Below are 27,733 nucleotides of genomic sequence, written 5' to 3'. Positions count from 1 at the left end.
CCGAAACAAATGAAACGAAAACAAATGAAACGGAAACAAATGGAAAGGAAACAAATGGAACCGAAACAAATAGAACGGAAAAAAAATTTGTTTCCGTTCTATTTATTTCCTTTCCATTTGATTCGTTTCTATTTGTTTCCTTTCCATTTGTTTCGTTTCCATTTTTTTCGTTTCCATTTGTTTCGTTTCCATTTGTTTCCGTTCCAGTTATTTTCTGTTGATTTATATCTGTTACAACAATTGTTTTCGAATAGATTCGGCGTCCCCGTTCCTACCACTACACCACGCTGCCGGTCACGCCAGGTATTGTGCGCATAAGCTTTTTACGTGCTTTGTTATATTATAAATTCCATATAATTATATTAAATATACCCTACAACACTTAGTTTCGTTAGGCATGCAGATTTTTAATAAGTAAATTAAGATTGTTTTAGGGCCTCAAGTTAAACCTATACAAGTTAAATCTATGACCCAAACTATAAACCTACTTAAAATAAAGTCGGCTCCTCGCTCCTTTTGTGATTAGTCGTCTACCAAGCGTTTCACATCTCATTACTGCGTCATAATAACTATATACTCAAGTAGAAACGGTATATTTATATCCATTGCCAGTTCGGTATGCGTTTGGCCAGCTTACTTAAAACATTTAATAATAAAATGTTGAATAGATAACTACTAGTGTAAAATATAAAATACAGGTGTCGGCGTCGTGTTATAGACTAAAGGGTCTCGGGTTCGAGCCGCACTAACGCCGCGCTTTTTTGTCGATCCTGGCATATAGCTTAAAACACTTTACACGAATTGGAATTTATATCTATATAAATTTATTTTTAATGTAGGAAATTCGACCTTATAACCCAAACAGAGTAACATAAGTTACCCCGACCCAGTCTTGAGTTGCCTTTGGCATTTTATGATATTATAGAGATTATAATTGCCCATAAGCTGCTGATTAAGTGTTGGCTTAGCAGGAGTTTATACCGTTTATAGCGCTTTATTTAAGGCCTCTACAATATGGAAGCTAAGGGTTTCAAACCCAGGACCTCATGAAGTTAGGTCAAGTGTTCTGACTACTACACCACGCTGTCGGTATTTTACAGATAAATAAACAAAATTGAAAAGTTTTAAAATCTTACTTCTTGTCGATCTTTCACATTGCTTTATAACATTACAGACATCTTGACCATGAATATTGTTAATAGTTAACATAAAACAGAATACTAAGATCAATAAAAACTTCATGTTTTTATTCGTTTTACAAGTTTTAAAAACTAATATTTTTACAAGTTTCAAAAACTGATAATTTTAAAGTCATATTAACTCGCTTTTTATAGGAAAATTTTGTTTTTTTAAATAATCCGAAGATTGAAACTTTAAAATTGTATTTTTTAAATCGAAACGAATGAATCATTGAAAAGTTTTGCAGTTTTTGATTAATGTTTACCACAACAGGATTAAAAAAAATTATAATCTCATATTTGTTATAAGTTTCGTAAAGTTTTAATACCCAAGGCACTTATGTTGTTTTTGTTTATTAACATGAAATCATAAATTGTTTAATAGTTATTTTAATGTAATAGCTAAGGTATTTTAATATCAAATTTTTTTTGCATCGCAAACAAAATTTAATATCGAAAAAAGTATTTTTAAATAATATTTTTGTATTTATCGTTATTTGTTAAAACTTGATTTTTAATGTCGTTTTTAAGATAAAATAACATTTATAAGAAACAAAATATTTAAAAGGCCTAAATTTTGACTTAATTTTTAAGGTATATCTATGCATTTTAAAAAATTATTTTTTATTAAAAAAAATAAGAATTTTGTTATAAAGGGTGATATTATTTTTTTTTTAGAATAAGTTAAAGAAAATTAAAACAAATTTTAAATCTTTACCTAATAAACTAAATAAAATATAAATTAATAAATAAACTTAACTAAGTTTAAAAAAACATGCAAACGTACAAAAGTTAAAAGTGTTTTATATTTTGAACCAGCGATAAAAAGTTTAAAATTTATTTTTATATACCGGTAGGTGGGGGTATATATTTAATAAGCGCAGGAAAACAGTTTATATATCTCTTACCATTTAACTAAATAGATGTTTTAATTAGAACCCGAAAACGCCTTTTTATTATCAGTAAAACCTTTTTATTTTATTCTTTTTTATATTTATTTATCCTCGATGTGGGAAGGTCGATTTCACAACCTATAAACGTAGAGTAACGTAAGTTACCCTGACCCAGTCTCAAGTTGCCTGTGGCAGTTTGGAATAGTAATATATCAAAATTGCCCGATAATGGGGCTAATTAAGCTTATGGTACCTTACTTAAGAGCACTACAACATGGGAGCATTGGGGATCGAACCAAGAATCTTAAGTAGTGTAGGAAGTGTTCTGACCACTAGACCACACTGCCAGGTTTTGTTATTCACCCCTTTTACCAAATTTTTTTTTTGTAAACGCCCCAATTAAGAAAAAATAAGTTGATAAAAATACGGGTGCCGAAACGGACAGCTTAAGCAACGTTCTATCGAGTACAGAAGCAAAGTCTATGTTCGTTTAAGGCAATATTTATGATGCATAGAAGTATTAACGTTATTAGCGAGACCTATATTGTTTAAACATGGGGGCGTTGCTGTTTAACGATTGGTTCGTTGTATTTTAATAAACAAGTGTTGGACGCTTTTCCTAGAACTGTAAACGTTAAGGTAATCACGTACCCAGGTACATTTACCGCGTCATCTTGCTACCTTATGATGTCATAATAATTACAAAAAATATTTATTTAAATGCGACAAGTACTTTAAAAGCAGTTCAACTATTTGATTTTTACTACATATTTTACTTAATAAATTTGACTGATTTTTATTAAAAGTTATCGCAATTTAAGATCTTAATTAACATTTAATCAGAAACTTTAAGTTCTTAAAATTCAATTTATTTGTAATAGAACGTTTTTCATGAACCCAATTTCACACCAAACCTTTTTTAGGTAATGCTTTTTTAATTTTCAAATGTTCAATAAAATGAGTGTAGGTTGACGGGTGCCGAAAATTACAGTTTAACCAAAATTATAAATACGCGCTGTGTGTAACGGTTTTATTACACAAGTGGTGGTCGACCTATGTTTAATTAGCAATAAATTATCCTAGAAATAAAACTAAACAGATATACTCGTGTAGCTTTTTTAGATTTTCCAATATTTCATATAAATTAATTTTCTTAAACTCTTTGCGTCATCTTGCTAGCTTATGATGTCATAATAACATTACTGGGCGTACCAAAAAATAAATTATAATTATATATTTATTTTAAAAGGCATACAACAAAAATGTTTAGTTACATATTTAAGATATGGGATTTACGTATTATATTTTTATTAAATTTGAATAACTTTAAAATTTAGTGTTTTCGTTTTAACAACGTTATAAAGTAATGTATTTAAATATCATTAAAAGCCATTTTGTTAAAAAAGAAAATGCCTAAATTTTGACTTTATTTTTAAGGTATGTTTATGCATTTTAAAAAATTGTTATTAAAAAAAATACGAATTTTGTTATAAAGATTATTTTTTTAGAATGAGTTAAAGAAAATTAAAACAAATTTTCAATCTTTACTTAATAAACTAAATAAAATATAAATTAAATAAATAAACTTAACTAAGTTTAAGAAAACATGCAAAGGTACAAAAGTTAAAAGTGTTTTATATTTTGAACCAGCGATAAAAAGTTTAAAAATTATATTTTGTATACCGGTAGGTGGGGGTATATATTTAATAAGCGCAGGGAAAAAAGTTTATATCACCCTTACCATTTTACTAAATGGATGTTTTAATTAGAACCCGAAAACGCCATTTTATCATCAATAAAACATTTTTATTTTATTCTTTTTTATATTTATTTATCCTCGATGTGGGATAGTTGATTTTACAACCTATAAACATAGAGTAACGTAAGTCACCCTGACCCAATCTCAAGTTGTCTGTGGCAGTTTGGAATAGTAATAGATCATAATTGCCCGATAATTAAGCTAATTAAGCTTATGGTACCTAACTTAAGAGCACTACAACATGGGAGCATTGGGGATCGAACCAAGAACCTCATGTAGTATAGGAAGTGTTTTGACCACTAGACAACGCTGCCATTTTTTAATATCCCCTTTTACCCAAATATATTTTTTGTAAACGCCCTAGTTAATAAAAAATAGGTTGGTAAAAATACGGGTGCCGAAACGGCTTAAGCAAAGTTCTATCGCAAGCAAGTACAAAAGCAAAGTCTATGGTCGTTTAAGGACTATATTTATGATGCTTAGAAGTATTAACTTTATTAGCGAGACCTATATTGTTTAAACATGGGGGCGTTGCTGTTTAACGATTGGTTCGTTGTATTTTAATAAACAAGTGTTGGACGCTTTTCCTAGAACTGTAAACGTTAAGGTAATCACGTACCCAGGTATATTTACCGCGTCATCTTGCTACCTTATGATGTCATAATAATTACAAAAAATATTTATCTAAATGCGACAAGTACTTTAAAAGCAGTTCAATGATTTGCTTTTTACTTCATATTTTATTTAATAAATTTGACTTATTTTTATTAAAAGTTATCGCAATTTAAGGTCTTAATTAACATTTAATCAGAAATTTTAAGTTCTTGAAAGCCAATTTATTTGAAATATAACGTTTTTCATGAACCCAATTTAACCCCAATCCTTTTTTGGGTAATGCTTTTTTAGTTTTTAAATGTTCAATAAAATGAGTGTAGGTTGACGGGTGCCGAAAATTACAGTTTAACCAAAATTATAAATACGCGCTGTGTAACGGTTTTATAACACAAAAGGTGGTCGTCCTGTGTTTAATTAGCAATAAAAAAGATATACTCGTGTAGGTTTTTTAGGTTTCCAATATTTCTTATAAAATAATTTTCTTAAACTCTTTGCGTCATCTTGCTAGCTTATGATGTCATAATAACATTACTGGGCGTATCAAAAAATAAATTATAATTATATATATTTATTTTAAAAGGCATACAACAAAAATGTTTAATTACATATTTAAGATATGGGATTTACGTATTATATTTAATAAATTTAAGTTACTTTAAAATTTAGTGTTTTTGATTTAACAACGTTATAAAGTAATGTATATAAATATCATTAAAAGTCATTTTGTAAAAAAAGGCGTTTTATAAAAAAAAAAAAAACGCTGTTTTGTCGAAAATAAAAATATTTGTATATTTCCTATTAGTCAACCCTTCTCTTTAGGAAACCTTTTTTATTTAATAATATTAAATGTTGGTACGGGTGCCGAACGGTACAGCTTAAGCAAAATCATATTGCTAGTACTCAAACAAAGTCTATGTTTATTTTAAGGCAAGATTTATGAGAATTTAAAGTTTTTGCTTCGTTAGCAAGGATTGTTATTGGAAATATTGGGTGTTGTTGTTTAACGATAAGGTCGTTGTATTTTAACAAGTGTTTGTCTTTGAATATTTAGTAACAACGTGCATCGTTATCCTTGTGTTTGTTAAGCAATTAATTATCCTAGCACTACATGATCGTTATAAGTAATAACGTAGTCCAATATAGTTCAATAACCTGGGAACTATAAATTTTCTTTTGTTTTGTGATTTTTTATATAAAATTCGTTCTACAAAATCTGGTCCCGCGTCATCTTGCTGTCTTATGATGTCATAATTACATTACACGGCGTACAAAATAAAAACTTAATTTATTTTTTTTATATTTAATTATTTATCTAGAGTTAGTTTAAAGAGCGTAATGTTTTTAATTCAACATAAAGAATTAATATTATACTACCGAAAAAAATTGACAATGAAAATTTTTTTTTAATCCCTTTTAACCCAACCCTTTTATGAGATAGGCTTATTTAGTTTTTAAATGTTTATTAAATTAAATGTAGGTAATATGTACGGGTGCCGAAAGTTACAGTTTAAGCAAAATTATAAAGACGCGCTGTGTAACGGTTTTTTACACAAAAGGTGGTCGTCCTATGTTTAATTAGCAATAAAGTATCCAAGAACTAAAACTATACAGATATACTCGTGTAGGTTTTTTAGGTTTACCTATCTGCCGATTTTGGATAATAATCAGGTAATCGAGAAATAGCTTTAAAATTCGGTGATTTACGATTCTTTTGACACATCACTAGTTTTCACCCAATGTTAATTAAAACGGCATTTTCGAATAACCCATTTTTAAAAAAAAAATTATTTTGAAAATCAGCTTCTCGTGATTGGTTGTAAAAGGTCACGTGATAATAAATTTCCGGACTTCAAAGTGTAAACATTTTACAAACTCATTTTAAAATGCCTTTTTTATGTAAATATCTTTATCCTCGATGTGGGAAAGTCGAATACACGACTTAAACATAGAAAAACATCAATTACTCCGACCCAGTCTCGAGTTACCTGTGGCGGTTTGGAATATTATAGAGATTATAATTGCCCGGTAATTATGCTGCTGATTAAGTGCTGGCTCAGCAAGAGTTCATACCGTTTATAGCGCCTTACTTAAGAGCGCTACAGCATGAGGTCAATGAGGATTGAACCCACGACCCAATGTATAGTGTAGCAAGTGTTCTTACCACTACACCACGCTGCCGGTTGACCTTTATTAAGAAGAATGTTAATAAAATATACTGGTGCCGAAAGTTACAGCTTAAACAAGTTTTTATCGCAAGTACAAAAGCAAAGTCTATGTTTTTTAAGGCAATCAAAAGCAAAGTCTATGTTTTTTAAGGCAATCAATAGCAAAGTCTATGTTTTTTTAAGGCAATCGAATCAGCGAGACCCGTTTAGATATGGGGGCGTTGCTGTTCAGCGATTGGTTCGTTGTAATTTATTAAACAAAGGTGGGGCGTTGACTATTATTTAACATTAATAAAAACAATTCATCAGCAATGGTTTAAAACCAGAGTAATTATATAAAGTCCAATAATATCAACCAGTTAGTTGCATTAACATTTTAAGGTCAATGTCTCCTATCTTATTGTCGTTAGAAAAGAGAAAGTTTGTATATGGATAAATAGGCTAAAAAAAATGTAAATCTTGATTAAATTTTATTAAATAGTTCTTAATGCTTGCAACAGTTAATTTTAAAAACCTAAAATTGAATAATTTTTTTGGTTATCTCCTGGCCTTTCTAAGTTTTAGCAATGTACTTTTTTTAATGAGTATAAAGTGTTAAAGTTTGTTAAAATATTTGACGTAAAAATAAACTTACGTTTTTTTTTATTTTTTTTATTAAATACTACCTTTTTTTTATTAGTAAATTGTGATTTTGCATTTCAAAAAAAATGTTAGTAAATTAACAAACAAAGACGTTTATTACACAACAATGGGTACAGAAGAAGAGATTGTTAAACAACTTAAACAAATTTGTTACAAAAATGGAAAAGAAAAATTTCCAAAACAATCTGCAAAACTTTTCCATAAACTTGGTTTAATTTACAAAACTGAAGGTTTACAACAAGCTGACAAAATTAAATTAATTCAAAGTGCAGTTTTACTGAATGCAGCTATTGTTAGAAAACCTGAAAATGTGGAAGAAATTAAACAAGATCTTCGTCAATTTTGCTTTGAATTACTTAGAGTTGCAAATGCAAAAAAACAAAAAGCAGATTTAATTAATTATTCTAAACTAATTGCTGAAGATGTTGCAGACATGAGAAAAAGGGTTAAAAAAACCCTCAAAACTATTATTCAGATTAATAAAGACATATCTAATGAAAACTTTACAAAACTTAAAAGTGAAAAAGTTAAAGCTATAATCAACCTGCAGAAGGTTATAAGTGAAGATTATACAAAGATTATGAAACGTCTTGCAGAGTTTTGCATAAGAAGAATGGGAAAACTTCCATGTAAATATGCTTTAGTGGGACTTGGATCACTTTCACGAAGGGAAATAACTCCTTACTCTGATTTTGAAAACATTATAGTTTTGGATGATAAAGTTAGGAACATGTCAGAAAATGATCAAGAAAAAATAAAGGAATATTTTAGGTGGTTTGCTGTGATCTTTCAAATTATTTTGATTAATCTTGGAGAAACTAACATATCCAGAGTTCAAATTCCAAGTTTAAACAGTAAAGATCCAACTAAAATTAAGTTTTATGATGCTAAAACACCTCTTGGCATTTCCTTTGATGGAATGATGCCACATGCTTGTAAATCTCCACTAGGAAGACAAGTTGAGACAGAAAACAAACCATTTACACTTGAACTTATTCAAACTGTTAGCAAAATGGCCAGTTTTATTGGGTCAGAGGAGGATAAAAAAAATGGTTACCACTTAGCTGACATGTTAATGACATCATGTTTTGTTGCTGGCAATCAACAAATATATCAACAATTTCAGAAAAAAGTTAATAAGGAAATAGGTAGTTTGGACAAAGAACAATTTCAATTAAATGTAAAGAAACAAATCGATGAAAACAAAAAAGATTTTAATGTTTTTACCCAATTACATGAGTTATCGAACACTGAAAACCTAAACATAAAAAGAATGGTTTACAGAAGTTCAACTGTATTTATTTCAGCAATCGGAAAAATTCATGGCATTAAAGAATCGTGTTGCTTTGATATTGTAGAAAGTCTTATTCAAGATAATAAATTAACTGAAGAAGTCGGTTGCAATCTTAAATTTGCCATTGCTGTTGCATGTGAGACAAGATTAAGAGTATACATGGATAAGAAATCACAAGACGATATGATTCAACAATCAAAAATACAAAGTGAATTTATAAATAACACAGTTGGAGTTAAAAGCATTGTTGAATATTTTTTAATAATTCAACCATTTCAAAAAAACTTGTTTAACTTAACTAAAATAGAAAAACCTGAAATATTTTTGGTTCCTGAATTATGTCGAATATTAGGTTTTTTTACTTTTGCTATAAAATGGTGGAACCAAAAGAAATGCAAACCTGAATTCACTAACAACTTACAGCTAGATGTTGTTCTTTGTCATTATTGGATTGGTTTGTGCAAACATGAACTCGGTCAATATGAAGAAGCTTTATCCGATTTTAAGGTTTCACTTAAATTCTACCTACTAAATGACGGCGATCCAATGAAAAGCATGAACGTTGCTAGTAATCATCATTGGATGGGAATGTGTGAATATCAGCTCAGTCAACATAAACAAGCTTTATTAAATTTTCAAGTTGCACTTGAAATTTACAAACAAACTGCTGACAATCCAATTAAAAGCAGGGATGTTGCTAGTAACCATCATTGGATTGGTTTGTGCAAATTTACATCCAGTGAACATGAAGAAGCTTTATCCGATTTCCAAATTTCACTTCAAATCTACCAACAAATTGCTGACTATGAAACTAAAAGCAGTGATGTTGCTAGTAATCATTATTGGATTGGATTGTGTAAATATGAGCTCGGTCAATTTGAAGAAGCTATATCCAATATTCAAATTTCACTTGAATTTCACAAACAAACTGATGACAATCCAACTAAAAGCAAGTTTGTTGCTTGTAATTATCATTGGATTGGATTGTGTAAATATGAGCTCGGTCAACATAATGAAGCTTTAACTGATTTACAAACTTCACTTAAAATTTACAAAGAAGCTAATGACCATCCAACTAAAAACATTGATGTTTGTTGTAATTATCATTGGATTGGAAAATGCAAACATGAGCTTGGTCAATACAAAGAAGCATTATTTGATTTTCGAAATTCATTTAAAAATAACCAACAAATGGATGACTATCCAACTAAAAGCGGGAATGTTGCTAGTAATCATCTTTGGAATGAAAAGTGTAAATATGAGCTCGATCAACATAAAGAAGCTTTATTCGATTTTCAAGTTTCACTTGAAATTTACAAAAAAACTGATGACAATCCAACTGAAAGGGATGTTGCTAGTTACCATTATTGGATTGGTTTGGGGAAATTCACGCTCAGTCAACATAAAGAAGCTTTATTCGATTTTCAAGTTTCACTTGAAATTTACAAACAAACTGATGACAATCCAACTAAAAGCAGGGATGTTGCTAGTAATCATTACTGGATTGGAATGTGTAAATATGAGCTTGGTCAACATAAAGAAGCTTTATTCGATTTTCAAGTTTCACTTAAAATTTTCAAACAAACTGATGACAATCCAACTAAAAGCAGGGGTGTTGCTAGTAATCATCATTGGATTGGATTGTGTAAATATGAGCTCCGTCAACATAAAGAAGCATTATTTGATTTACAAACTTCACTTAAAATTTACAAACAAACTGATGACCATCCAACTAAAAACATGAATGTTAGTTGTAATCATCATTGGATTGGAAAATGCAAACATGAGCTCGGTCAATATAAAGAAGCATTATTTGATTTTCTAACTGCATTTAAAAATGACCAACAAATGGATGACTATCCAACTAAAAGCAGTTATTTTCCAGGTTATCATCTTCGGATGATTGGTTTGTGCAAATATAATCTTAGTCAATATAATGAAGCATTGTTCAATTTCCTAAATTTACTTAATATCCACCAACTAGACGATGACAATCCAACTAAGAGCAGTAACGTTGCCTACGATAATTACTGGATTGGAAAATGCAAATATAAGGTTGGTCATTTAAAAGAAGCATTATCCGATTTAAAAATTTCACTTAAAATCCACCAACAATTTGTTGACGATCCAACTAAAAGCGATGACATTGCTAATGACCATTATAATATTGGAAAATGCAATTATAAGCTAGGTCAATATAAAGACGCATTAACTAATTTTCAAACTTCGCTCACAATCTACCAAGAAACTGGCCAGAATCTAAGAAGGATTATGTTTTGTCAGGACTGGGTTGGAAAATGTAATGCCATGCAATTTATTTTAAAGTTTGTTGTAAAGAAATTTTAAACTTAACTAAAATCAATAAAAATCAACCTGATTTAATTTCATTTTTGTTTAAAACAGTTTTATTTATGCAGATTTGTGGTATATTAATTCATGATATTTGTAAAATTATAAACTTAAAAAGTGTCTATTTTTTCTTTGAACATTTGTCTTTTGTAATACTTATACAACAGTTTGGTTTTAGTTTGTAATTTTGTATTTGGCTTAATTTAAACACAATCTTTTAATAATACTTCAAACTTTTTTTGTATTTCTTCTCATTTGTGTTTAATTTGTTAATTTGAATGTTAATCTCTTATATTGTTTGTTTTTCTATATGCAGAGTTACAACATATTCTTTAGTTTATTAAAACCAATTTATTAGTACATATTTTTAAATGACTCGATTCATAACATCTTTGAACTTAATGAATTGTACAAATATGATTTAACGATGATTTTATATTTCAGAAATAATAGGATCTTATATAAAAATATTAAAATTGTTTTAATATTGAAATGGGATCAGATATCATTCGGACAAATTATAGAAACCTGCCAAACTTAAAACAAACATTCACATGAACATCCGAACACCATTATTGTAGGTTCGTAAAGGTTAAATAAAACTGTAATAATTTATTTAATTACTTATTCAAATTGTTTATTGTAGCAAATCTAGTTATGTTCTATATAAAATTCAGGGGGCCAGAAGCTTCGGCCAGAAGCTTCGGCCAGAAGCTTCGGCCAGAAGGTTCGGCCTGCAAAAAACGCGGGGGGTCGGTGACAAAATTGCCGCATAAAATGTCAGCTTAAGACCATATTTTACCGATATTCAAAATAAAATTTGACAAAAAGTATAATACATAAAAAAATTTTAATAAGTTGTTCTCACGGCCGAAGCTTCTGGCAACCTAAAATTTATATTTGCACCAACATTTAAAGGCTTGTAAATCATTATAATAGCTAATGTAAATTTAATTAGGTGTTATATGACTTTATAAAGGTTGATACCTCGAACCCAAATAATTGAACGAATTTAAAACAATATTTCGAAAATGAATTAAGAAAATGAGGATAAGCACTGTTTGAAAGTGTCATCACTAAAATTTGGGTAATTACCTAAAGGTAAAAAACCTTTTACTTTTTTAAAGATGTTTTAAATTAATAATTCAGTAAAAGTGAATTTTTAGGTTTAAAGTTGTATTTTTTAAGCTAATCAATGTGAATAAAGTAACATAACTGTTTGGCAGTTTTGCCAATCAATTTTATAAAACTGCTTGTAAAATGTAGTTATTTAATATTGGCAGCATGTTTGGTTGGTGATGTAAAGGTCACTTGGTCAGAACAATTGCCTTCACTACATGAGGTCCTGGATTCGATCTCCACTGCTCTTATGCTGTAGAACACTTGAGCAAGGTACTATAAACATTATGAGCTTTTACTGACCCAACACTTAATCAGTAGTTTAATCGTCAGGCAATTATAAAATTATGTTTTTTTGTCTTGTATGGCCTGTGAGTAGGGCCAATATTTACCTATGATTTGCCAATTTTGTTGGCTTTATTTATTTTTTGTTTAATTTTGTTTTGTACACTTTATTATGACTTTATTTTAAATAATTTTGTTACTTTTTTTAGATTTATGTTAACCTATACAACTAACCACAAATAAGAAGGATGCAACAACCCACAAGTTATCCTCACTTTTGTCCTGGCAAGAATAGAGGGGGTAGCAGGTAGGTATTTTTTCATTTACAATAGTTATCGTAGTAGGCACTTTTTATTTTCAATATTTATCATAGTAGGCACTTTTTTATATTTATTATTTATCGAAGTAGAGACTTTGTTATCGACATATTTTACATGATTTATGATAGTGAACACTTTTATGAAAATGTTGCACGAAATTCAATTTTTTAAGTAACTATAATTTAAAATATACATCATCGAAATTCTTATTTTTTAATAACTTACTTAAACTTCTCAACTTAAAGGTTGTATTTATTTCAGTTAATCAACATAAATAAATAACATACCGGAGCTCTATTAGCGTCGTCCGCTGGTTTAAATGGGTAGTACTAAAATGAATGCGGAAAAGGGGCAGAATTCACAGAAGAAAATTACGGTAAGGTTATAAAAATTCCGTCTCTTTCCGCATTTACAAACTTGGCAGACGATGCTAATAGAGCTTCAACATACCCATCTGACAGTCTTGTCGGTCATTTTTATAAAACTGCTAAATCTAGAAACAGAGTCATATTATATCATGACATTAATAAACCAGTTGTGTTAGTAGCATTATGCATATTTTTTAATTGTTGTCGTTACAAAAAACTTTAAATTTTGTTTTTTTTACAGTAAAACTTTTCCAGCCACCCATTAATCTTATGAAGAATCCACAATCTCATCAAATTTAAATTATGACTCGGTTGATTCTGTTGGTTTTTATCTCGAGTTTAACTCGACGAAGAAATGTTGTCAGTCGAGTTTTTATCGGGGCAGCATCACTTTTGACTATGGAACAACTTTTAAAAACTTTTAAAGTTATTTTTAAAGTGTTTATTTTTAGTTTTTATGAGGTCGTACTAACTACCACACAGAACAAGTTGAATGTTTATTTAGGATACTGTAATTTGATTGAAAACCAAATACCAACAATGAGACATTTTATAATAATTTCAGTGCTATCCCTTTCTCGGAAATGCCTTAAGTTGCTCTAAACACAAAAAAAACGTCTAAACACTTTCAGCATTTTGTTTTTTTGTCTTGTATGGCCTGTGTGGTAATAAGTAGGACCAGTATTTATATCTGATTTGCCAATTTTACATAAATATTATTGGCCTTATTTATTTTTATTTTCATTAATTATTTTACACTTAATTTAAAACTTTATTTTAATTCAAAACATATCCAGGGTTTCCCCAATGTGATTCCATGGGATGAATGTTTGACATTCTATGGGAAACCAACCTCGCTTGTAAGATCACAGATGCTCAGGATCAAGTTAAATGTTACGTTTACGATCATAATGGGAAGAAATAAGATTTGGAAACTCTGGCAAAACAGGTTCTAAATTTTAACCCTAAATTTTAAAGCAATTAATCAATTAAATTAAAAATGGATTTTGTGTTTATAACCTTATATTGTGTTAAAATTTAATATAAATCTAATTTTAGAAAGGAGTGTAACTACATCTGTGAGCTTAAGACCCCATTCACAACATCACATGACAGTATTTACATAAATGTTTGTCGAAATATCCACAATCTCGGAACTTTATATTTATTTATCTCAATGTCTTGACAATTTAGCTGCATGTCTGTTGCAAGGTGGTCATGCTTATTCCATTGGGACACAGGCTGTCAATATTACAGATAAAAACAGGTTTGAATTTTGTGCTTTTGAAAATTTGATTTATTGTATGTTTTAGTTAGTGCAATAAGGGTGTAAAACACTTTTAAAAATAATTTGTCTTTTAGTTATACCTTCGTACAACTTATACAAAGATTCTTTTAAATTTGAAGGATTTTATTAATTACCACATAAGACAAGTTGAATGTTTATTTTGGGATACTGTTTATTTGATTTTTGTATTGGAAAATATCCTAAATACAGAAAATAGTCTACGCAATTACACATTTTTGTCCTGTGTGGTAAACAATTGTCCTGTGTGACCTATGTGGTTCAGTGTGGCCTTTGCAATCATGTGTGGTCCTGTGTGGTAATTAGTAGAACCAAAATTTAAATGCTGAACATTTTAGATTTCATGTTAGTTTTTTTTTGATAATTTTGTTTAGATTAATGTTAACCTATACAACTAACCACAAATAAGAAGGATGCAACAACCCACAAGTTATCCCCACTTTTGTCCTGGCAAGAATAGAGGGGGTAGCAGGTAGACACTTTTTCATTTACAATAGTTATCGTAGTAGACACTTTGTTATTTACATAATTTGTCATGGTAGACACTTTGTTATACTCTTTTTCTACCATAGTAGGTACTTTTTTATATTTATCATAGTAAAGACTTTGTTAACGACATATTTTACATGATTTATGATAGTGAACACTTTTATGAAAATGTTGCACGAAATTTAATTTTTTAAATAACTATAATTTAAAATATACATCATGGAAATTCTTATTTTTTAATAACTTACTTAAACTTCTCAACTTAAAGGTTGTATTTATTTCAGTTAATCAACATAAATAAAATAACTTACCGGAGCTCTGTTAGCGTCGTCCGCTGGTTTAAATGGGTAGTACTAAAATAAATGCAGAAAAGGGGCAGAATTCACAGAATAAGATTAGGGTAAGGTTATAAAAATTCCGTCTCTTTCTGCATTTTATAAACTTGGCGGACGACGCTAATAGAGCTTCAACATACCCATCTGACAGTCTTGTCGGTCATTTTTGTAAAACGTTGTCGTTACCATACCAAAAAACTTGAAATTTTGTTGTCTTACCATGCCAAAAAACTTAAAATTTTGTTATTTTTTTACAGTAAAACTTTTCTAGCCACCCATTTATTCCATGAAGAATCCACAATCTCATCAAGTATAAATTATGACTCGGTTGATTCTTTTGGTTTTTATCTCGAGTTTACCACGACAAAGAAATGTTCTCAGTCGAGTTTTTATCGGGGCAGCATCACTTTTGACTGTGGAACAACTTTGGTAACTTTTAAGTTATTTTTAAAGTGTTTATTTTTCAGTTTTTATGAGGTTGTACTAACTACCACACAGATCATGTTGAATGTTTATTTGGGATTCTGTATTTTAATTGAAAACCAAATACCAACAATGAAACATTTTATATTAATTTCAGTGCTAACCCTTTTCTGGGAAATGACTTTAGTTGCTCTAATCACACAAAAAATGTCTAAACGCTTTCAACATTTTGTTTTTTTGTCTTGTATGGCCGGTGTGATAATAAGTAGGACCAGTATTTATATCTGATTTGCCAATTTTACATAATTATTATTGGCTTCATTTATTTTTATTTTCATTAATTATTTTACACTTAATTTAGAACTTTACTTTAAAATAAATACAGAGTTTCCCTGGAAATGATTTCATCGACGAATGTTTTGTTGACTTTCTATGGGAAACCAACCTCGCTTGTAAGATCACAGATGCTCAGGATCAAGTTAAATGTTACGTTTACGATCATGACAGGAAGAAATAAGATTTGAAAACTCTGGCAAAACAGGTTCTAATTTTTTAACCCTAAATTTTAAAGCATTTAATCACTTAAGTTAAAACGAATTTTGTGTTTATAACCTTATATTGTGTTAGAGTTATAATATAAATTCAATTTTAGAAAGAGTAAAACTACATCTGTGACCTTTCAACCCTGTACACAACATCACATGACAGTATTTACATAAATGTTTGACGAAATATCCACAATGAATCTCGGAACTTTATACTTATTTATCTCAATGTCCTGACAATGCAGCTGCATGTCTGTTGCAAGGTGGTCATGCTTATTCCATTGGGACACAGGTTGTCAATATTACAGATAAAAACAGGTTTGGGTTTTGAGTGTTTTTAAAAATCTGTTTTTATTGTATGTTTTAGTTAGTGCAATAAGGGTGTAAAAACCTTTATAAAAATAATTTGTCTTTTAGTTATACCTTCGTACAACTTATACAAATATTCTTTTAAATTTGAAGGATTTTATTAATTACCGCATAGGACATGTTTATTTTTATTTTGTTTTTTCGCGCATTGATAAAAGTAAATAATAAATACGATATACAATTAATATTACAACAATGCGACGGGAAAAAATGACAAAATTAATTTAATGATGTTGAATGTTTATTTGGGCATACTGTCATTTGATTAAAAATCAAATACTAAAAATAAGACATTTTTTATTAACCCCTGTCCTAACTTTGTTTTGGAAAATGTCCGAAATACAAAAAACAGTCTACGCAATTACACATTTTTTGTCCTGTGTGGTCAACAATTGTCCTGTGTGACCTATGTAGTTCTGTGTGGCCTGTGCAATCATGTGTGGTCCTGTGTGGTAATTAGTAGAACCAAAATATAAATACTGAACATTTTAGATATCATGTTAGTTTTTTTGATAATTTTGTAATTTTGTTTAGATTAATGTTAACCTATACAACTAACCACAAATAAGAAGGATGCAACAACCCACAAGTTATCATCACTTTTGTCCTGGCAAGAATAGAGGGGGTAGCAGGTAGGCACTTTTTCATTTACAAAAGTTATTGTAGTAGACACTTTTTCATACTCATATTGTATATTGTAGTAGGCACTTTGTTATGCTCTTTTTCTATCATAGTAGGTACTTTTTTATATTTATCATAGTAAAGACTTTGTTATCCACATATTTTACATGATTTATGATAGTGAACACTTTTATGAAAATGTTGCACGAAATTCAATTTTTTAAATAACTATAATTTAAAATATACATCATGTAAAGATTTTTTTTTAATAACTTACTTAAACTTCTCAACTTAAAGGTTGTATTTTTTTCAGTTAATGAACATAAATAAAATAACATACCGGAGCTCTGTTAGCGTTGTCTGCTGGTTTAAATGAGGAGTACTAAAATGAATGCGAAAAAGGGGCGGAATTCACAAAAGAAGATTAGGGTAAGGTTATAAAAATTCCGTCTTTTTCTGCATTTTATAAACCTGGCGGACAACGCTAATAGAGCTTCAACATATCCATCTGACAGTCTTGTCGGTCATTTTTGTAAAACGTTGTCGTTACCATACCAAAAAACTTAAAATTTTGTTGTCTTACCATGCCAAAAAACTTAAAATTTTGTTATTTTTTACAGTAAAACTTTTCTAGCCACCCATTTGTCCCATGAAGAATCCACAATCTCATCAAGTATAAATTATGACTCGGTTGATTCTTTTGGTTTTTATCTCGAGTTTAACACGAAAAAGAAATGTTCTCAGTCGAGTTTTTATCGGGGCAGCATCACTTTTGACTGTGGAACAACTTTGGTAACTTTTGAGTTATTGTAAAAGTGTTTATTTTTAAGTTTTTATGAGGTCGTACTAACTACCACACAGAACATGTTAAATGTTTATTTGGGATACTGTCATTTGAATGAAAACCAAATACCAACAATGAGACATTTTATATTAATTTCAGTGGTAACTCTTTTCTGGGAAATGCCTTTAGTTGCTCTAAACACAAAAAACGTCTAAACGCTTTCAGCATTTTTCAGCATTTTGTTTTTTTGTCTTGTATGACCTGTGTGGTAATAAGTAGGACCAGTATTTATATCTGATTTGCCAATTTTACATAAATATTATTGGCTTTATTTATTTTCATTTTCATTAATTATTTTACACTTAATTTAGAACTTTATTTTAATTTAAAATATATACAGGGTTTCCCCAAAATTATTCCATGGGACGAATGTTTGTTGATATTCTATGGGAAACCAATCTTGCTTGTAAGATCACAGATGCTCAGGATCAAGTTAAATGTGAAGTTTACGATCATGACGGGAAGAAAAGAGATTTGGAAACTCTGGCAAAACAGGTTCTAATTTTTTAACCCTAAATTTTAAAGCATTTAATCACTTAAATTAGAATGGATTTTTTGTTTATAACCTTTTGTTGTATTAAAATTTAATATAAATCTAATTTAGAAACGAGTGTAACTACATCTGTGAGCTTACGACCCCATCAAGGACATCACATGACGATATTTACATAAATGTTTGTCGAAATATCCACAATGAATCTCGGAATTTTATATTTATTTATCTCAATGTTCTGACAATGCAGCTGCATGTCTGTTGCAAGGTGGTCATGCTTATTCCATTGGGACACAGGCTGTCAATATTACAGATAAAAACAGGTTTGGGTTTTGAGTGTTTTTAAAAATCTGTTTTTATTGTATTTTATAAATTAGTGCAATAAGGTTGTAAAACCCTTTACAAAAATAATTTGTGTTTTAGTTATACCTTCATACAACTTATACAAATATTCTTTTAAATTTGAAGGATTTTATTAATTACCACATAGGACAAGTTGACTGTTTATTTGGGGATACTGTTTATTTGATTAAAAACCAAATACTAAAATTAAGACATTTTTTATTAACCCCTGTCCTTACCTTGTATTGGAAAATGTTCTAAATACAGAAAAACAGTCTACGCAATTACACATTTTTGTCCTGTGTGGTGAACAATTGTCATGTGTGACCTATGTGGTTCTGTGTGGCATGTGTGGTCCTGTGTGGTAATTAGTAGAACCAAAATTTAAATGCTGAACATTTTAGATTTTATGTTAGTTTTTTTAAATAATTTTGTAATTTTGTTTAGATTAATGTTAACCTATACAACTAACCACAAATACAAAGGATGCAACAACCCACAAGTTATCATCACTTTTGTCCTGGCAAGAATAGAGGAGGTAGCAGGTAGGTACTTTTTCATACTCAATATTTATCATAGTAGGCACTTTGTTATTTACATAATTTATCATGGTAGACACTTTGTTATTTACATAATTTATCATGGTAGACACTTTGTTATACTCATAATATATCATAGTAGACACTTTGTTATTTACATAATTTATCATGGTAGACACTTTGTTATGCTCTTTTCCTATCATAGTAGGTACTTTTTTATATTTATCATAGTAAAGACTTTGTTAACGACATAATTTACATGATTTATGATAGTGAACACTTTTATGAAAATGTTGCACGAAATTTAATTTTTTAAGTAACTATAATTTAAAATATACATCATCGAAATTCTTATTTTTTAATAACTTACTTAAACTTCTCAACTTAAAGGTTGTATTTATTTCAGTTAATCAACATAAATAAAATAACATACCGGAGCTCTGTTAGCGTCGTCCGCTGGTTTAAATGGGAAGTACTAAAATGAATGCGGAAAAGGGGCGGAATTCACAGAAGAAGATTAGGGTAAGGTTATAAAAATTCCGTCTCTTTCCGCATTTACAAACTTGGCGGACGACGCTAATAGAGCTTCAACATACCCATCTGACAGTCTTGTCAGTCATTTTTATAAAACTGCTAAATCTTGAAACATAGTTATTTTATATCATGACATTAATAAACCAGTTGTGTTAGTAGCATTGTGCGTATTTTTTAATTGTTGTCATTACAAAAAACTTAAAATTTTGTTTTTTTTACAGTAAAACTTTTCTAGCCACTCATTTATCCCATGAAGAATCAACAATCTCACCAAGTATAAATTATGACTCGGTTGATTCTGTTGGTTTTTACCTTGAGTTTAACGCGACAAAGAAATGTTTTCAGTCGAGTTTTTATCAGCATCACTTTTGACTGTGGAACAACTTTGGTAACTTTTAAGTTATTTTTAAAGTGTTTATTTTTAAGTTTTTATGAGGTTGTACTAACTACCACACAGGACAAGTTGAATGTTTATTTGGGATACTGTCATTTGATTGAAAACCAAATACCAACAATGAGACATTTTATATTAATTCCAGTGCTAACCCTTTTCTGGGAAATGCCTTTAGTTGCTCTAAACACAAAAAAACATCTAAACGCTTTCAACATTTTGTTTTTTTCAGCATTTTTCAGCATTTTGTTTTTTTCAGCATTTTTTAGCATTTTGTTTTTTTCAGCATTTTTTAGCATTTTGTTTTTTTGTCTTGTATGACCTGTGTGGTAATAAGTAGGACCAGTATTTATGTGTGATTTGCCAATTTTACATAAATATTATTGGCTTCATTTATTTTTATTTTCATTAATTATTTTACACTTAATTTAGAACTTTATTTTAATTCAAAATATATTCAGGGTTTCCCAGAAATGATTTTATCGGACGAATGTTTTGTTGACATTCTATGGGAAACCAACCTCGCTTGTAAGATCACAGATGCTCAGGATCAAGTTAAATGTTATGTTTACGATCATGATGGGAAGAAATAAGATTTGGAAACTCTGGCAAAACAGGTTCTAAATTTTAACCCTAAATTTTAAAGCAATTAATCACTTAAATTAAAATTGGATTTTATGTTTATAACCTTTTGTTGTGTTAAAATTTAATATAAATCCAAATTTAGAAAGGAGTGTAACTACATTTGTGAGCTTGCGACCCCATCAGCGACATCACATGACAGTATTTACATAAATGTTTGACGAAATATCCACAATGAATCTCGGAACTTTATATTTATTTATTTCAATGTCTCGACAATGCAGCTGCATGTCTGTTGCAAGGTGGTCATGCTTATTCCATTGGGACACAGGCTGTCAATATTACAGATAAGAACAGGTTTGGGTTTTGAGTGTTTTTGAAAATCTGTTTTTATTGTATTTTTTAAATTATTGCAATAAGGTTGTAAAACCCTTTTAAAAATAATTTGTCTTTTAATTATACCTTTGTACAACTTTTACAAATATTCTTTTAAATTTAAAGGATTTTATTAATTACCACATAGGACAAGTTGAATGTTTATTTAGGGATACTGTTTATTTGATTAAATAACAAATACTAAAAATAAGACACTTTTTATTAACCCCTGTCCTAACTTTGTTTTGGAAAATGTCCTAAATACAGAAAAACAGTCTACGCAATTACTCATTTTTGTCCTGTGTGGTGAACAATTGTCCTGTGTGACCTATGTGGTTCAGTGTGACCTGTGCAATCATGTGTGGTCCTGTGTGGTAATTAGTAAAACCAAAATATAAATGCTTAACATTTTAGATTTTATGTTAGTTTTTTTGATAATTTTGTAATTTTGTTTAGATTAATGTTAACCTATACAACTAACCACAAATAAGAAGGATGCAACAACCCACAAGTTATCATCACTTTTGTCCTGGCAAGAATAAAGGGGGTAGCAGGTAGACACTTTTTCATTTACAATAGTTATCGTAGTAGACACTTTGTTATTTACATAATTTATCATGGTAGACACTTTGTTATGCTTATAATATATTGCAGTAGGCACTTTTTATTTTCAATATTTATCATAGTAGGCACTTTTTTATATTTATTATTTATCGTAGTAGAGACTTTGTTATCGACATATTTTACATGATTTATGATAGTGAACACTTTTATGAAAATGTTGCACGAAATTTAATTTTTTAAGTAACTATAATTTAAAATATGCATCATCGAAATTCTTATTTTTTAATAACTTACTTAAACTTCTCAACTTATAAGGTTGTATTTATTTCAGTTAATCAACATAAATAAAATAACATACCGGAGCTCCGTTAGCGTCGTCCGCTGGTTTAAATGGGAAGTAATAAAATGAATGCGGAAAAGGCGGAACTCACAGAAGAAGATTAGGGTAAGGTTGTAAAAATTCTGTCTCTTTCTGCATTTTATAAACTTGGCGGACGACGCTAATAGAGCTTCAACATACCCATCTGACAGTCTTGTCGGTCATTTTTATAAAACTGCTAAATCTTGAAACAGAGTCATATTATATCATGACATTAATAAACCAGTTGTGTTAGTAGCATTATGCATATTTTTTAATTGTTGTCGTTACAAAAAACTTTAAATTTTGTTTTTTTTACAGTAAAACTTTTCCAGCCACTTATTTATCTTATGAAGAATCCACAATCCCATCAAGTATAAATTATGAATCGGTTGGTTCTGTTGGTTTTTACCTTGAGTTTAACACAACGAAGAAATGTTGTCAGTTGAGTTTTTATTGGGGCAGCATCACTTTTGACTGTGGAACAACTTTGGTAACTTTTAAGTTATTTTTAAGTGTTTTATTTTTAAGTTTTTATTAGGTCGTACTAACTACCACACAGAACAAGTTGAATGTTTATTTGGGATTCTGTCATTTGATTAAAAACCAAATACCAACAATGAGACATTTTATATTAATTTTAGAGCTAACCCTTTTCTCGGAAATGTCTTTAGTTGCTCTAATCACACAAAACGTCTAAACACTTTTAGCATTTTGTTTTTTTCAGCATTTTGTTTTTTTCAGCATTTTTCGGCATTTTGTTTTTTTGTCTTGTATGACCTGTGTGGTAATAAGTAGGACCAGTATTTATATCTGATTTGCCAATTTTACATAAATATTATTGGCTTTTTTTATTTTTATTTTCATTAATTATTTTACACTTAATTTAGAACTTTATTTTAATTCAAAATATATCCAGGGTTTCCCGGAAATGATTTCATCGGATGAATGTTTTGTTGACATTCTATAGGAAACCAATCTTGCTTGTAAGATCACAGATGCTCAGGATTAAGTTAAATGTAAATTTTACAATCATGACAGAAAGAAATACGATTGAAAAACTCTGGCAAAACAGGTTATAATTTTTTAACCCTAAATTTTAAAGCACTTAATCACTTCAATTAAAATTTTATTTTGTGTTTATAACCTTATATTGTGTTAGAGTTATAATATAAATCACATTTTAGAAAGGGTGTAACTACATCTGTGACCTTTCAACCCTGTACACAACATCACATGACAGTATTTACATAAATGTTTGTCGAAATATCCACAATGAATCTCGGAACTTTGTATTTATTTATCTCAATGTCCTGACAATGCAGCTGCATGTCTGTTGCAAGGTGGTCATGCTTATTCCATTGGGACACAGCCTGTCAATATTACAGATAAAAACAGGTTTGGGTTTTGAGTGTTTTTAAAATTTTGTTTTTATTGTATGTTTAAGTTAGTGCAATAGGGTTGTAAAAACCCTTATAAAAATAATTTGTCTTTTAGTTATACCTTCGTACAACTTATACAAATATTCTTTTAAATTTAAAGGATTTTATTAATTACCACATAGGACAAGTTGAATGTTTATTTGGGGATACTGTTTATTTGATTAAAAAACAAATACTAAAAATAAGACACTTTTTTAACCCCTGTCCTAACCTTGTATTGGAAAATATCCTAAATACAAAAAAACAGTCTTCGCAATTACACATTTTTGTCCTGTGTGGTGAACAATTGTCCTGTGTGACCTGTGTGGTTCTGTGTGACCTTTGCAATCATGTGTGGTCCTGTGTGGTAATTAGTAGAACCGTAATTTGAATGCTTTTGTAATTTTTTTTAGATTAATGTTAACCTATACAACTAACCACAAATAAGAAGGATGCAACAACCCACAAGTTATCCCCACTTTTGTCCTGGCAAGAATAGAGGGGGTAGCAGGTAGGTACTTTTTGATACTCAATATTTATCATAGTAGGCACTTTGTTATTTACATAATTTGTCATAGTAGGCACTTTGTTATGCTCAAAATATATCGTAGTAGGCACTTTTTATACGCAATATTTATCATAGTAGGCACTTTGTTATTTACATAATTTATCATGGTAGACACTTTGTTATGCTTTTAATATATCGTAGTAGGCACTTTTTATATTCAATATTTATCGTAGTAGACACTTTGTTATTTACGTAATTTATCATGGTAGACACTTTGTTATGCTCATAATATATCGTAGTAGGTACTTTTTATACTCAATATTTATTGTAGTAGGCACTTTGTTATTTACATAATTTATCATGGTAGACACTTTGTTATGCTTTTAATATATCGTAGTAGGCACTTTTTATATTCAATATTTATCGTAGAAGGCACTTTTTATACTCAATATTTATCGTAGTAGGCACTTTGTTATTTACATAATTTGTCGTGGTAGGCACTTTTTTATACTTAATATTCATTGTGGTAGGCACTTTGTTATGCTTAAATAATATATCGCAGTAAACACTTTTTTGTATTTGACATTCGTCATAGTAGACACTTCGTTATGCTTATAACACCTGAGTAGACACTTTGTCATCCACATAATTTGTCATAGTAGACACTTTGTTATGCCTTAAATTTATTATAGTAACAACTTTTATGAAAATATTACAATAAATTTTTTTTTTTTTTTTTTTTTTAAGAAAAAATTTTAATTTAAATTATACATCATATAAATTTTTTTTTTTTTTATTATTTAGACACAAACCAAAAGGTGGAAGTGGATTTTTATAACCCAGTTTTCCACCTAGGGTAACAGAACTGGGTAGAAAGGGTGATGTAAAAAACAATACAACAAACTTCAAACATTCGAGAATTTTGTAAAATTTATTTTGTTTTTAAATTTCGTTGCAAGCTTTCTAATGTTTGGAATTTTTTATTTTTTTTGTTTTCTTAAACTCTTCGTCATCAGAGTTAATCTTTGCGTCATCAGAGTTAAACTTTGCGTCATCAGAGTTGAACTCTTTCTCATTGAACTCTTATATTGTTTTAATTTTCGTAATTGTGACAGTAACTTTATGAAGCAAGTTATAAATTTCATGACCAAATGTAACTTGGCATTCAATCACCACAAAGTATTATAAAATAAAATAAACTGTTTTGTTTGTTGTTTTCGGTTTATTAGTTAGGATGGTCTTTTGGTTAAATATTTGGATTTCAATATTAGCCCACTAGGTGGAATAATTAAGTAAATAATTATCTTTCAAGGGATTTTATCATAAAAGTTTGTTTTAAATTTTTACAATTTAATTTTACAAGAAGTTTGTTTTTATTAACTTGACATTGCTGAGTTAAATAACATTATCAAGGTCAAACATTTTATAAAAAACTTACTTTTGATTTATCTTAAAACAACTTAACCACAATTATCAATAAACCTAAAACGTACCATTACCATTTTGTATAATAAATTATACTTAGCATTATTAGGTATAATGATAAATTGTTTTTGTAAAAACTTTGATGCATAAACTTGCACGTTTAGGGTAGCTTTATATGGTTTACTATTCATAGTAAAAGCATTGCTTGCTTGGGGCATCACGCAATTTAATTAGAGCCAATGTTTAAACAGTTTTTTTTTAAGTTAAAATAGAAACCAATTTTTGTTTAATTCGTTTTAACCTTTAGTTGGCTTGTATTTAATTTAAACAAACATTTAAGTATATTGTTTAACTTATATCTATATACTTGTATTAAATATAATACGTAAGTAAAAGAAACTACAATGTATATATTAAACATATTAAGGTAAATGTAAAACCGAGTTTTAATTTTTGTTATAAATAAACAAACATGTTTTAATAAAGTCAGCTTTTTTCGATGCTTTATTAATATATTTTCGGGTTTTATTACCACTTTAAACTACAAGGCAGGTAAAATATAAGCCTATAAAACAACGTAAGAATTTTTACGGCCTCTATATTTATATATATGAACCATCCTAACAGGGTTGCTTTTCCTTTATATAAAGCTTAATAAAAATAGTTTAACATTATTAAAATTTAAAACACGAAATTTCTTTTTCAAAATTACGGTCGTATAGTCTATAATAAAACGAGTAAGGGTTTACGAGAAAATGTTATGTAACTTTACATTTTGGGTTTAAATAATATAATCAAGGTCAATCATTCCATACAAGGTCACCATACAAATTGAACTCAATCGTTGGTAAACCTATAATAGTAACAAATTTGTATATTTAAAATAATACGTAGAACTATCAAGCATAACATTACAATTTTTGCGAAAAAGGTTTTTGCCTGAAGTTTAACGAATAAGCCTACTTTATAAGCTTTTCTATACATGGTTACTACGTTGCTTGCTTAAGGTTAACAAGCAATTTAATTAAAGCCAATGTTTTAACGTTTTTTAGCTTTAACTAGAAACCAATTGTTACTTAATTTGATTTAACCTTTAGTTTGCTTGTATTTGATTCAAAAACAAAAGTATATAGCCTTTGTAGAGGATATTTAGTACTATTTAGTAATTAGATGTAAAAATTGTAACAAGAACAAAAGTAACAAGAACAATATATCTTAATTATTGTAAATTTATAATAATAATGATCCAATATCATGTTAGGATAAAGGTGTAGGGTTAGAGTTTTCAAAAGTAATGAAATTACCGGCTAGGACACTGAACTTTAAGTGATTTTTCAGGTAAGCTTGCACAATTGCGCAACTTTATAACTGTATACCTGTTGTTTTAAATTTAATAACAAAACAAATTAAGCAAACTATAAAAGTTTTAAGTTAAAAAATTTTAACTTGTGAAATTCAAAAATTTAACTTTGTGTAAATGTTAATCGATAATACTTAAACGAAAGTCAGCATATTTTGATGCTTTATTAATTCATATAGGTTTTTACTACTTTAAACTACAACGCAAGTAAAATTAAAGCCCATATAAATATGATGGAGTTTTTACGCATCTATTTTAATACACTACTATATTTAACAAGGTTGCCTTTTCTATAGATAAGACTCCATAGAAATAGTTAGACATAATTAGAATTTATAACATTAAATTTTTTTTTAAGATTATAGTCGTATAAAACAAATAAAACGAGTACAGGTTTACGAGAAAATTTTATGTTAGGTTTAGGTCGTAATTTAACTTCAAAGAACTTTATTAAATCAGCAAAATCTGTTGTTTGGAAACAACGACATTTTTGTTTAATGATTTGTTCGTTGTTTTTTATTAGGTTTTAGTTTAAAAAACAAAAACTTTTATTTTATATTAACTTTAAATTGTCGGGGTTAAAAATACGTACAGGGTCAACAAATTTTTTTTAAAGTCACTTTTAGTTTTGTTAAACATAACTTAACTAAAAACTTACAATTTTTAAAGTGTTTTTTAAATTAAATGTATACTTATGAAGCATTACATTAAAATTTTAAAGAACTTTAAAGCCTAAAGTTAAACGTATAAGCCAGCTTTATATGCACTGCTTTCCATGGTTACTACGTTGCTTGCTTAAGGTCAACAAGCAATATAATTAAAGCTAATGTTTCAACGTTTTTTAAGTTGACTAGATATCAAATTTTGATTTATTTGGGTTAACCTTTAATTGGTTTGTAATTGATTTAAACATTGGTTTTAG

The 27,733-nt window shown here is 29.0% G+C and overlaps 1 protein-coding gene and 1 long non-coding RNA gene across 9 annotated transcripts; one reads left to right on the top strand and one right to left on the bottom strand.

Moving 5' to 3' along the window:
- The first annotated feature begins 12,039 nt into the window (after window positions 1-12,039).
- LOC145753882 (uncharacterized) lies at window positions 12,040-25,291 on the top strand. 8 transcript variants are annotated; one of them, XM_082570427.1, is made up of 25 exons: window positions 12,040-12,287; window positions 12,509-12,606; window positions 12,881-12,995; window positions 13,229-13,413; window positions 13,785-13,936; window positions 14,047-14,254; window positions 14,668-14,765; window positions 15,375-15,546; window positions 15,926-16,081; window positions 16,193-16,403; window positions 16,989-17,086; window positions 17,696-17,867; window positions 18,260-18,414; window positions 18,524-18,735; window positions 19,202-19,299; window positions 20,049-20,215; window positions 20,680-20,835; window positions 20,946-21,157; window positions 21,632-21,729; window positions 22,071-22,184; window positions 22,419-22,590; window positions 23,017-23,172; window positions 23,285-23,495; window positions 23,932-24,029; window positions 24,831-25,291. In XM_082570427.1, the coding sequence occupies exons 11-15, from the start codon at window positions 17,028-17,030 to the stop codon at window positions 19,204-19,206; spliced, it is 603 nt and encodes a 200-aa protein (XP_082426553.1). In that variant the 5' UTR covers window positions 12,040-12,287; window positions 12,509-12,606; window positions 12,881-12,995; window positions 13,229-13,413; window positions 13,785-13,936; window positions 14,047-14,254; window positions 14,668-14,765; window positions 15,375-15,546; window positions 15,926-16,081; window positions 16,193-16,403; window positions 16,989-17,027; the 3' UTR covers window positions 19,207-19,299; window positions 20,049-20,215; window positions 20,680-20,835; window positions 20,946-21,157; window positions 21,632-21,729; window positions 22,071-22,184; window positions 22,419-22,590; window positions 23,017-23,172; window positions 23,285-23,495; window positions 23,932-24,029; window positions 24,831-25,291. The 8 variants fall into 8 exon arrangements, with proteins under 8 accessions (XP_082426553.1, XP_082426537.1, XP_082426587.1 ...); XM_082570411.1 differs by adding an exon at window positions 19,700-19,815 and having other exon boundaries at window positions 13,229-13,936; XM_082570461.1 differs by adding an exon at window positions 17,389-17,504 and having other exon boundaries at window positions 13,229-13,936.
- Window positions 23,210-24,092, bottom strand: LOC145753930 (uncharacterized). The gene is made up of 2 exons (XR_014283884.1): window positions 23,957-24,092; window positions 23,210-23,470 (listed from the first exon to the last, which is right to left on the bottom strand). It is a non-coding gene; the product is annotated as an uncharacterized LOC145753930 (long non-coding RNA).
- Window positions 25,292-27,733: the final 2,442 nt, after the last annotated feature.

Source organism: Corella eumyota, chromosome 1, assembly GCF_963082875.1.
Source record: "Corella eumyota chromosome 1, kaCorEumy4.1, whole genome shotgun sequence".
In the NCBI taxonomy this organism is placed as follows: domain Eukaryota; kingdom Metazoa; phylum Chordata; class Ascidiacea; order Phlebobranchia; family Corellidae; genus Corella; species Corella eumyota.
This window is presented reverse-complemented; position numbering and strand designations above follow the sequence as displayed.

What these genes read in the sequence shown, in the direction of transcription:
- LOC145753882 (XM_082570419.1), top strand. Translation starts at nt 17,028, where the DNA reads ATGCAACAACCCACAAGTTATCATCACTTTTGTCCTGGCAAGAATAGA. An exon ending in AAGAATAGAGGGGGTAGCAG is followed by an intron (nt 17,087 to 17,695) that starts GTAGGCACTTTT and finishes TATTTTTTACAG; the next exon opens with TAAAACTTTTCTAGCCACCC. An exon ending in TTGACTGTGGAACAACTTTG is followed by an intron (nt 17,868 to 18,259) that starts GTAACTTTTGAG and finishes AAATATATACAG; the next exon opens with GGTTTCCCCAAAATTATTCC.